At 34.4% G+C, this 12816-nt stretch overlaps 1 protein-coding gene across 1 annotated transcript; it reads right to left on the bottom strand.

Annotated features, from left to right (window-relative positions):
- Positions 1 to 299: 299 nt before the first annotated feature.
- LOC136822535 (zinc finger protein 14-like) lies at positions 300 to 7185 on the bottom strand. Its single transcript, XM_067078801.1, has 5 exons — positions 6929 to 7185; positions 5257 to 5370; positions 3863 to 4028; positions 3112 to 3438; positions 300 to 2376 (listed from the first exon to the last, which is right to left on the bottom strand). Exons 1-5 carry the CDS (start codon positions 7112 to 7114, stop codon positions 686 to 688), a joined length of 2484 nt encoding a protein of 827 aa, XP_066934902.1. The 5' UTR covers positions 7115 to 7185; the 3' UTR covers positions 300 to 685.
- Positions 7186 to 12816: the final 5631 nt, after the last annotated feature.

The following is a 12816-nucleotide window of genomic DNA, read 5'->3' on the forward strand; positions in this document are numbered from 1 at the left end:
TAATAAGAGCAATTCCCTTGAGAACACTTGAAGCGAATGTATAGTAACTGGATTGACGGGAAGGGTGCTATTGTTAAAACTTTGATCCGAAAACCAAATCACGCTAAAGAATCTAATATAACATGTATCCCTGTGTATCTGAGGGGTATCCGATTTTGTTGTCTTTTTTGACTCCCTCAACATATGGACGAAATCTAGAAAAAAATCACATTTCTGTCAATTTCGAACAAAAGATGGTTTCAATCCAAGGTTACAGTCCATACTTAATGACAGGAAGGGTTATGTTACAACACTACTGATAATTTTTCATAACTTTTCTCCAAGAATATCATTGTAGAATATAATATTTTCCATTGTATACGTTCTTAGCAATATATACAAAAAAATAATATTTTACACGTACTCACTTCATAAAAATCTTTCTAAAAATATTACTCAAAAAATAATTTGCTCTTGAAATCAAGCACAAAACTAGTTTAAATCAAAAGGTGACATTAGCCCAAAACAAGGCTCTAATATCGAGTATTTGCTGAAAATAGCAATAGCACTTTAATGGTTTCGAAGAAATCTCAAAAAAGAATGCAACACTAAAATAACCAAAGATTTATTTAAAAAATAATAGAAACTAAAAGATCAGAAATCTTTGTAATGTTTGATTATAACGTTTCATGATATTCTTATCTGTTTAAGATGCTTGAGAAGGTAGCAAGTCTGTTGGAGCACTTTCACCGAGTGTTTCGTGCCGTTTGATATGTCCTTTAAGACCATCTGATCTTCGGAAACGTTGAAAACAGATTGGACATTCGTAAGGTGCTTCATTGGTATGAATTCGAATATGTCTTCGAAGATTACCTTTCATGGAAAATGAACGGTGACAATAAGGACATTTGTGTGATTTACTATTCTCATGGGATTGCATGTGAAAATCGTATTGACTCCTTACTGAGAATGTCTTATGGCATTTTTCACATTCGAAAAGTTCTTTATGAGATTGCATATGGATGTCGTATAGAGAAGGTGAAGAAAAGTTTTCACCACATTTAGAACATATTAAAACTGATGGATCACCGTTTTGTTGATTGAAAGGTGTACCACCACCACGGGGGGTTGATACTTTGATGGCGTTTTGTGGCGGTTGTTGGGCGGGACTTGGTACTAATTGCATGAAGGGGTCAGGTTTTATATGGCTTTGTTCTTTGGGTAGGTTTCGAGGGTGATAATAGTCTGCTTCAGGAAATCGTTGTTTGGTTGTCGGTTTGTTTTGATCATAAGGGTACGAAGGTTTATTTTCGTTATGATGTCGTGAAGTCGGTATCATTCGGACGGGCTCGTATGGTTGTTGCTCATTACTATCGTACGAAGCGCTTGACGAGCGGGACGGGCTTTGTTCTGAATTTCTCGGTGACGTATGCTGGGAACCATGTTTACTGCACATGCGCGGTTCGTTACCCATGGTTACAGAGGCGCATGGTGATCGGTTACCGTTGAATGTTCGGTCGTTGACTCGTCGCATTTCGGCGTGATGTTCAATGATATGTGAATTCAACGAGTCCATCCTCTCAAAATATTTGCCACATATTTGACATACAGGAGGTGATCCATCATTATGGTCTTCCAAATGCTCATTCAAATGATATCGATTATTGAAAGTTCTCGAGCAAAGGTTACAACGGTACTGGTGATGTTGTGGTTGTATAGTGCGGTCATTATGTTGAAATTCAGTTGAATCAACTCTCTGACAAGGTGTACTGTAGCCACCACGTGTCACCACATGAGTGCAATCATGATTCTCAAATTCTTCATTGGATAAGAAAACAATATGACATCCTTTACAAATGAAATTAACAGTGTTCGGATGGCTGATACGAAAGTGTTGTTGAAAATGTAACACTTTATTGAACTTCACTTTACACAAGGGACAAATGATATCAATATTGCGACGTGCTTTTTGAAGCAATAATTCTGGATTCATTGATTCCGGATTACTACACATTCGGGATAGTAAATTCCGAATCGGTTTCCTGATCATGGATTCGTCTTCCTTGCGATGGTTCTTACCATAATGAGGGTGTCGGTTGTATGCATCTTTCTCGTCTGTGACAGGGACCAAGGGTGGGGGAGCTGGAGCTATGGCCCTACCAAAATGACTGTTCTCGTGACGTTCTAACAATGCAGGGTCGGAATATAACGTTGAGCAGTAGCGACATTTATGGTAGCGTTGTCTTGATTTTACTGCAGGCGTTTGTTGCGTTTTTCTAGGGCTTTGTTCTTCTTGATGAGCGTTCGATGGAGAATGTTTTCCATTTGCGAGTTGACTTTCGCCGATCGTTTCTGCTTTTCCATTTAGCAATTCTGGTGATACTGTTTTCAGAGATCCTAAATGAGTAAAAGCATAAACATGTATGAGTTTCTTCGATATTTTATTTTACACTTTCTTATCAGTAATTTTTTTAGGCTTGGCACTTGACTTCGAGTGTCATTTTTTTTTATTCTGTTATTAATTTTAGGGTCACAACTTTAACTCTGAATTTGCTTAAATTCTGTTATTTCTTCAAAATATTTTTCGGGCAATTTTTAGCCTTAGAACTTGTTCTTATAAAAAAGAATTCATTTAAATTGAAAAATAAATTCTAAAGCGGTTGATTTTCTTTTGCAGGTTTGAGAGCTTTATGCATACAATACGTGAAAAACTTCAATTAATGATTAAGGCCTTGTGGTAATAGCTTACATAATGATCCTTAATGGGGTCTAATCAAATCCAAAATGATAAAAATACATTTTTCAATCTGTTTTAATGACAAGGAAAATATGTTATAATCATAGATTTATAAAGCCCGAAGGGCTAGATGGCGTACTTTAGCTGAAAAGTGTGCCGTGGTTAGGTAGGAAATCCTACATTTCATGTGACATTACAATAGAATTTCAGCGCTTGACCAATCAGAAGCTTCGCAGGTTTTTGAAAACAATAGCAACAATATTTTTTTCCAATATTCAATTTTTTTTGCCTGCGATGGCTTAAAGTACGACATTCAGCCTTTCGGCCATTATAAATCTGTGGTTATAGTCACTGCCTGTTAATATTTTTGAATTAGAGTCCAGGGATTAACATACCTCTTTTGGTGTCCTCATCCACATGTTTCTGTTCGCTGGTCACACTCTCTTCAAAATTCACATGTCCTTGATAACCTCTCATCACATCCAAACCATCTTCAGTTACAGCAGGGTGAATGACCTGATCATTTTGCTTGGCGATCTTACGTACAATATCATCTAACGATTTCAATTTTCTTTTCTTGTGTACAATGTTATGATTTTCTTTCTCCAATGTCCATTCATAGCTTGTGTCTTCAGACGAATCCAGTCTAGGCAGTTCTGTAGCCTGGATACCATCTGTTATTAGTTTCCGTTCCAAACGGTTGAAAGAAGGTGGAAGAAGTTCTAGATTGGAAAAATCGATGAAAAGTTTGGAATATCGTAGTTAAAGCAAAAGATAAAGTAGACCAACTCAAAAGTTGCGACTGCTTCAATTTTTTTACCTTGAGAATTTTAGTGTTACTATATTGGCAAATCACTAGACAGCGCTATTGATTAAAAATTTTAGCTATTTTATCACATTATCACTGGTAATAACCGAATTAGGTCTTGAGACGGTCGAGCGTTGCATAACTTAGCAGCTACTACATACAAATACTTTGTTGAGAAAAACAAACATCTTTTATAAGAACTGGTAAGTACAGGTAAGTTTTGGATGAGGATTGGCTATTTTAATTTCCCAAGTTGACACACAACATTGTTTCAACATTCATCTAACGTTTTGTGAACGTTCGATGGACGTCATGTGCAATCTGAAATGGATACATACCTTCTGATTCATAAGTGCGTTCAACATCGACTGTTTCGGTGGATAAGCTTTGATTATCGATATTTATTGACGAAGAGGACTCGGTACTAGCATCTTCTTGGATCGCGAAAGGTGTTTGAGGGGATCTTTTGTCTTTTGATGGTATGTCCTTTGGCACATTACCGTTCTAAATAAACAACAAAACTTGATTAATTTTGACGAGCAGCAAAATTCGTTAGTATAGTTTAAGAGCTCTTGGCGTTTTTATTAAGTCATTAGTCTCAAAACAACACGCTCATAATGGTTAAAATTCTGAGGCATATGACGTAATAAAAAAGGCCAACAGCTCTCAAACTATTAAGGGCACTATTAAGGAATTTAAAATTGATAGGAAATTAGTTTGGCGAGATAAGCTATTTTGTTAATTTTGGAGTTCCCTAGAAGGTATTTCATTTTCTGTTATAAAAGTTACGAAATGTTATTCAGTTTCAAACCAAATAATACCAAATAGACACAGCAGGCTCAAATATTAACTGGATAGCAAAAATCTAGGAAAAAATATTTTATTTGCATTTTGTTCAACAAGTCAAACAAACCATTAAACATAATTTATTATTTGCCCTGGTACCACAATTTTACCCTGTATGTTAGGTGGAATATGAAACTTAACCCATTTTCCTGGTTAGTTTTTTTTTGAAGGCGCAAGATTTATTTATTGGCTAGATCTACATGTTTCTTTTTATAAGAAAAACTATATAAGAACATAAGGCTTCGATGGCTAAAATGTTAAGAACAAGTTAAGAACATTTAAAGGCTTTGCAGACTCTAAAAAACACCTAATTTCTTAGGAAAATTGACAAAAATGCTTAAAAAATGGTTAAAATAAGAACATTTTAAGAAGACTTTTAGGCTTAAAACTCAAAAAGTTAAAACATCCGAAGGTTTAAATTTTTTTTGATGTTCTTATAAAATAACGTGTAATTTGAAAAAAAAGCAAACAACTTAGAAAAAAAAACCTTAACAGGAACGAAGATTTATTTTATTCGTTAGGACTTTAAGAGATGCCCATGATTATAACTTCGAAAATTCCAAAAGTCAGTTTGAAGTTTTTTCAAGCAATTTAGAGCAATGGCGTATTTATCGGAGAGGAGATAATGTTGTTTGAAAGATCGTTTTCGAGTTTCATTGTGTTCATAAAATTTATTCTTATAAAAAAATTGAAGTCTGCATGGATGTTGAAAAGATTAAAACACCCCTGTCTCACAGCCCCGGTGGAACTTTTTTCCTCAGTGGGTATACTGAAATTTCAGGGTATTTTTTCAGGAAATTTTTGCCAAATTTTCCAGTGTATCTGGGGTCTCAGCGGGTCTGTAACACAGGAGTGTATTGAAAAATAAAGCCAAACAAATCCAAACCTGAAGTTGTTCTTCATCCTTTTGCTTCCAAAATTTGATGAGTAGCTCGTTGTAATCTTGCAAGTATTCTTCTGCTATCCAACTTTTGAAAGACACCAGGTATTGTCTACAGTCCTGAAAACATTAGAATATATTAGAGTTACTAAACTAAAAAGTTTATGGATTCCAAAAGTGAAAGTGAACCGTCATCCGAAAACTAAGGATGAACAAGTGATACTTTTATGGAACTACCTAGTCATGCATTTAACACATATATAATTGATATCTACGTGAGCGTGACCATTAAACAATCATTCAGAACACTAATAGTGACGATCTATTAAAATTAGTCGTTTGTTTCTTATAAAAAACCGTTTAGAAACCAAAATTTCATGCTCTATAAATATTCTTTCATATTCAAGACTTCCTGAGCAAAAAAAACATCGATCTCATCAAAATATTGAGTAATTTGGCTAAGAACATTGATGTATGCTTATTAATAGTGATTCTTATAGATAAAGATGCGTTTTTTGAGCTGAAAAATTCGTTTTTTACAAAAATCTGCTTAAGCCATCTTTTACCTATGATGGTACCCTACTTTCATACAAAAAATGAGAAAAAATTAATGATCCAATTTTTCACAAAGTCCAAAAAACCCGTTTTTTTAGCCGTTTTTTGGCCCAAATTTGCCTAAAAAATTTTTTTTTAGAAAATCAGGCTCCGTCACATTCGAGGGTTTATAGTTATGCATCTTTGTGCAAAAAATCAGAAAAAACTAATGAGCCAATCTCGAGAAAAGCTGGTCTAACTAACGAACGAACGAACGGACGAACGGAGAACGGTTAATTTATAGGACCTCCACCGGGGTAGGTCCAAAATCTTGAAGCTTATAACATCAAATAGATAGGTTTAATGGCCAAAATATTAAGAGCAAATTGAAGCCTATTTGATCTCTATAACACCCGATTTCTTAGGGACAATGGACAAAAACACTCACGAAGGTGAAAATAAGAATCTCAAAGCTTCAAAAATTTTGAATGTTCTTATAAAAAACGTGTTTTGCCTTCCAGAACCTCATCGACTCTTGAACTGGAAATACTCGAAATTTTCACTAACACCCCTGTATTATCAACCCGGTAAAATTTTTCAAACTGATTGACCCCTTCTTTTAAACGCCCCTTCAAATAAAAATAAAGTCCCTTACTAAAAACCAAAACATTAAATAAAGGCCCGGGACATTTAAAAGTTCTCAATGCCTATGTTGGGAGGGAATCCTACCAGGTCTGTGATACGGTGGTGTTTACAAGCCACTTCAGGAACCGTGGATCGGTTTATCTGATATTCCGATGGCGTATTGGCGGCCGCCCACGCTAAAGCTCTAAAGGAGCGGACCAATATAATTTTCCCGACCTTCAGAGCTTTAGCGTGTCGGAAGAAAATTTCTACATCGAGTACCAGATAATGGATCGGTTGATTTAAACAAGTGTTAACTGTTAAACAAGTTCAAAATTTGTTTGTAAAACCGTGTATTTGAAATCATCAGTAACAACGTCGCTCTTTATAATAATAACCAAGTTCCTTTAGAACACCCCCTTTGTAGTCCCAACCTTCCTGACAACTTTAAAAATCCGGACATCTCAACTTACCGGACATAATACAAGAAAATAAGGAGGAGAATAAGAAAAGTTCTTACCTGCTCATTACGGGAATCTAAGATATTGTCAACCTCAAGCGTCTCTAAACCATTGAAAAATTGATCTTTGCTAGGTTTTTCAATATTATCTTCAACAACAGTTTCTGCTGTACCATCAACTGTATCAAAATGAACCGACGGTGAAGCGGATCTCTCCTCGTGGCTGACTTCAGTGGACTCCACCATCTTTATAAAAATTATTGTGTATTCTGTCTATTAGTTAATTATATAACAAGTGTGCTATAAAAAAGTGATAATAATAAGTCAACAATCATTCGTTACAATCGCAATTTAAAAAAACAACTAAAACCAATTTTGTGGTTTTCCCGACTGTGGACAAAATATTGTATCATCAACCCAAAAATAAAATGGATTTTTCTTTTTCCCTTATAATAACCGCACGCTCGTTAACTCCTCTCTTAAAAGATCTTGATCCCCTTTGGTATTTCTCTCTTTCTTTTGAATAAAGCATGCAAACGAAGCATTGTTATTTTTCTCCACTTCAGGATTGTATCCAGGGGGTTTGGATAGATTCACTAAATAGAAAATCTTAAAATTTCTTCGGCATGATTTTCAAAATTTTTGAACCAAGCTTGATAAATGCTTTCCTCTTAAAAAAAAATTGGATTAAAAAAACATTATGAGTTTCCATGGTAACTTTGATATTATTTTCATTTAATGGGTCCCTAATTTTCTAATCCAAAATAGCAGCATCATTATATGGCACTTGTCAAAAAGACTGAACCGCAATTTAAGCTTCCTCGTGTCCTTATTAAAGTCTGCAAAATCACTCTCCCAAATTTTACCCTTTATTAATGAGTCATTGTTTATAGAAAATTGGGCTAAAATTTCTTTAAAGATTTACTAAAGTTTATTATAAAAAAAATCATATAAAACTAAAGTAAAAGGTGGCCCAGAAAAACACCATCGAGAAGCTCACACATAAACATAATTAAAATTCAAAAGAACTCCTTTTGATTGGTTTAATGCGTCATTTGGACAAAAAACGCGCACTCGTTCAATATCACTTAAATACCCCCGTTTTTCGTCTCTATAAAATTATTCCTAACTATTCCCATTGGGAGTATTTAGCTAGGGGTTTGGAAACGACCAATCAAGCATGAAAGAGAGCGCACCTGCGTGCAAAAAAATAACATTACAAAAAGAGAGAGAGAAAATCTAATCAAATAAAAAACGATCTTTCTATTCCTTGAGGATAGTGAAATGGAGTTTACTGTACGGAATATGAGTAAATCGTATTGTTTGAGTGAGGGGAAAAGGTTGTGGGAAAATCTGAACAAAATATGTAGCGGCTACCTAACTGAATTATACACAAAACATTAAACACTTATTAACGAGGTGGAAAATAACTTTTTACACGCTTCTTTTTATAACAAAAAGGTTTTTTTCTATTTCATCATCAATATTCTTACAAACAAAGTCAATTTATAAAAATCATCTTAAATAAGTTTTAAAGTAAAATTCCAAACCATACCTCCAATGCTGGACAAAAGGTTTGTAGACTTCTGCAATATTTGCAAAATACTTCAATATCGATCAAAAACAAGTTCCCAAGAGGCTCTGGGTGCTTTCCAAACCTATCCAAAGTCTCTCAAAGTCACCCACTGCAGTCTAACCGCAAGGGCAAACCACAAGGGCTTGGTTAACTGGCTTACACCAGTATCAAAACGCTGATTTTTTGCTTGTGGTTCCCTCAAAAGCAATTCAAAAGCAATGCAACGACTTCAAAAGTGTTTTTTTTAACTTCCATCCCCTTTCAGACACATTGAAGAGTCATTTTGCTCTATTTCTCATCATTTTTTACTGAAATTCCATTTGTCTACAACCTTTTGTCCGGCATTGTCCTGTCTCACAGCCCCGGTGGAATTTTTTCCCAGGGCGAAGATAAAAATTCTAAGCTCAAAAAATCCAATGGCATGGGCTCGGGGGTTTTGGTACATCGAATTTGGAATACGGATGAAATCAAAGTCAATTTCCCAGTAGAACTGAAATTTCAGGGGTATATTTTCTACCGGGGACGAAATCTTGACCAAGTTTTTTTAGTCGGGTCTGTGACACAGGGGTGTACAGTACGAATACGAACTACTTATTTAGAAATTTATGTAAATATTACCACTGAAATGTAACAAAAACACCGAGCGTCTCTTCGACTGTTCTTATAAGCATATGGTTTTTCCAACAAGAACAACAGAAATCTCCAGGGCTGCACTTTGACAGAATTTTATCAAACAAAAATTTTTATAAAAGTCTTTAATCGGATACTTCAAAAAACATTCTCAAGTCAAGTTAACATTTTTTTTATTTAACCAATTAACTAATTAATTTAGTCTGGTACCTGCATAGAGAGCGTTGTCAGTGACCTCCAAGTTTCAACTGAGATATTTATTCCGCATAAAGAATCAATTTTTCCAATTCACTCTTTTTATAAGAACCAGTAATTTTGATTAAGACTCGGTTGTTTTATTCCTTTTATTTGGAAGTTGGAAGTTAGAGCCTAAATTTTTTTCTTATCCACTCTTATTTTCAGAGGTAAATTGAGATACATTACGCTTTGTGTCCAATTTATACTACTTTGACTCTTTATTTGCTTAAAATACAGCTATTTCAGGCTCAGCTTTGTGCTTAAATATAAGTGTTGTTCTAATAAAACCAGTCTATTACACCCCTGTTTCTCAAGCCTGCTTGGACCCCAGCCCCCTGGAAAATTAAAGGGACATAACAGTACTTGCGAAATTTGTAAACAAACTGTATGCAGCGGATACAAAATCAAAACAAATGTCACATGTCAAAATAAAAAATCAAACCAAATATGGCTAATTTCGATTGTTCAATTGTTTTACAAGTTTGTTTTGGACACGTGATTTTAATTGTTCTCTTTAACGACACGTGGTTCGCGCAATGTTTACATTTTACTACTTTTATGTCCCTTTAAATCTAAGTACCAGAGAGTTCGAGGCTAACAAAATTGTTCTTATAAAGAAATCAAACATATAAACAATAGGCTGAATATGGCAATTCAAGATGCAATTTTTTTAATTGACTTCTGAAATTGCTAAAACACGTTTTTTATAAAAACATCTAAAATTGTCAAAGTCTTCGGATGCTCTTAATTTTTTGAGGTTTAAGCCTAAAAATGTTCTTATCTTCACCATTTTGTGAGTATTTTTTGCCATTTTTATAAGAAATCGGGTGTTTTAGAATTCACAAAGCCTTAAAATGTTCTTTACTTGTTTTTTTTTATTTTAGCAATCGATGTCATATGTTCCTATATAGTTTTTTCTTGTAAAAAAAGTGTATGAAACTGAAAGTTTCTAGTGTTCGAAGTTCTAATAAAAATGGCAACGCTTCTTTTCAAGAACGATTAAAACCTGGAATGATTGAATTTTAAGCAAATAAAAGATAATAAAATTGGACAATAAAAGCCAATACCTCAATTTTGGCAAATAACAACGGCACACCATATTTCATCCATTCGTCCATTAAGCACTACCCTCTACTAAATGCTTTTTCTTATAAGAATGTACTCTATAAGAATATTCACGATGTAATGAAAAGACGCCGTTCTTATAAAAAAACATGCAACCACCCCCCTCGACAAAGCCCGTAAATTTCATAATAAAAATTAGGTGTATGCAGTGTCGACATTGCCTTAGTCCGTATTGAGCCAAGAAAACTTCAAGACAAAAGATAAAGGAGGAGCTAGTTTCTCAATTTTCATTGCATTTCCATAAACTTTACACAACTAACCAAATCTTGACAAAGTTTTTAACAATTTTGAAATATTATGTAAACATTTTTAAGTTTAAACATTTGAAACTTGAGACCTTGAACTGGGGACAATCGTATCAAGACAGAAATTATGCCCCTAAAAATAATCTGCAAAATTGGGTACACGAACTGCATACCGTTCTTCTATCACACATTTAACTTTCCACAATTAAAAGCACCAAAAAAATACTAAAATTTTTCCAAAATTTTACACCTTCCGTTTTTCTTTTCTAAGGAGCATACAATGCTTTTTTCCATGACCTAGTCTAAATCGCAGACCTCTACAAAACCACGGGTATATGAGCACGAATCCGCTACATAGTGGATTGAACGGATATCAGCAACCTATCCATGACTTAGCTATCCTAAGATAGAAGCCCTGAGAGATGAACGAATGAACTTCTTTAATGTACTTACAAACACGCACATGAGATGAAAAAAATACTTAATCATTTCATTTCTAACCAGGAAAAATATCATTGAAATCTTTAAGAGGCGAGATTTAACAAAACAACAACCAATTGCGTCAATGCAATACCTTGTCTAATTTATCCCTTCATCATACATCATTTAAGTCCATTTCGCTTTAAAATGTGCACTCTTTTTCGCTACATAGTGGAAACCATACCAGCATAATTATATCAATTTGCGTGGGAGTGGTTTTAACATAATATCAAATCATAGTGCACACTTAAAGCAAATGGATCTCAGAAAACTCAAAATTAGACAAAGATAAAGATTAGACTACTTTGACCCTGTTTACACTCAACGGTTCCGTTTCGCTCCGAAACGAAAATGAAGTCATTCTATTGGTTAGAAGTGACATAAAACATAAATTTAACCAATAAAATGACTTCATTTCGTTTCGGAGCGTAACAGAACCGTATAGTGTGAGCATGGTTTTAATCCTGATGGGAAATTCTTAATGATACATAGAGACATTTTGCACCGTTCATGAAAACCATTACAAGCCTTGGAAGAGAATACTGTATGACTCAAAAGAGATCCTACCTTGCAAAACTAAAAATTGAAAAAAAAAACGGGAAAAAATGAATACGAAAAACAAGAAAAAATAATAATTGAAAAACAAAAGGAAAAAAGTTTATCACTCCTATTGTTGATATAATCAAAACAATTTGTCCCCAGTTTTTTATTGTTCTTTTTAACATATCCCTGGTATCGTTGCCAAGAGATGATCTTGAAAGTCCTACAAGAATGAACTTTACAAGATCCCGTTCTTTGTAAACTTTACACGATCAATAAATAAAAGGATTCTATAAATAATCGCGCGCAATCCTTTTTTATCGTTTGAGGAATCAAAATGCGAATCATTTTCTCAATTCGTTGCCAATCAACCAAACTTTTTCATCTTTCCCTTTTTCTAAATTCTTCGTTGGAAATAACTCACTAAACAAGTGCCCTAGGTAATGAAGTTCTTTATGCGTTCCGTAACTAAAAAAAACTAGTAGTAAATCTGGTAATTATCATATAAAAGGATGACTCATTTCTAAACCCTTCAACCTGTTGGAAAACTTGTCACGATTTTATGGGACATTTCTCCCCCTAAAATAATTGTTGATATGAGAATGATGACTTTCGAGCCAAAAGTAAAGTGTTAATATTAGGCGCTTTTGATGCTTGCCACAATTTCATTAGCTGTAATCATGAAAGTTTCTTTGAAAACACCTGTCTGGTGACACGGTGATAGCTTTAATCAAACAAACAAAACAAAAAGGAAGCATTGAACTCAGGTCTTCAAAAATTGAGTCCCCTGATAGCTATGGTACTCCTTCCAAAAGTTTCTACCAAACCCTCTACGTCTTCAATGCAAACAACTATCAAGACCAAACCAAACCAGCAAACCGAGCCAGTGCGTTGTCTTTACAGTGACAGAAATCACGACAAGGAAAGAGAGAGAGTCGCACCAAACGGAGTAAAATGAAGATATTTAGCACAAAAATTTATGATGATACAGTATCAATAGTTTAAGAGTAAGGAGAGAGGAGAGAAAGATTATTAGATGCACAGCTGTACCAATGACAAATAAACCTCCAGTAAGCAAATGTTTGGAAGGTTTTTAAGTTCGTTCGTTTAAACTT

This window comes from Clytia hemisphaerica, unplaced genomic scaffold (assembly GCF_902728285.1).
Source record: "Clytia hemisphaerica strain Z4C2 unplaced genomic scaffold, Clytia hemisphaerica genome assembly, whole genome shotgun sequence".
Taxonomy (NCBI): Eukaryota; Metazoa; Cnidaria; class Hydrozoa; order Leptothecata; family Clytiidae; genus Clytia; species Clytia hemisphaerica.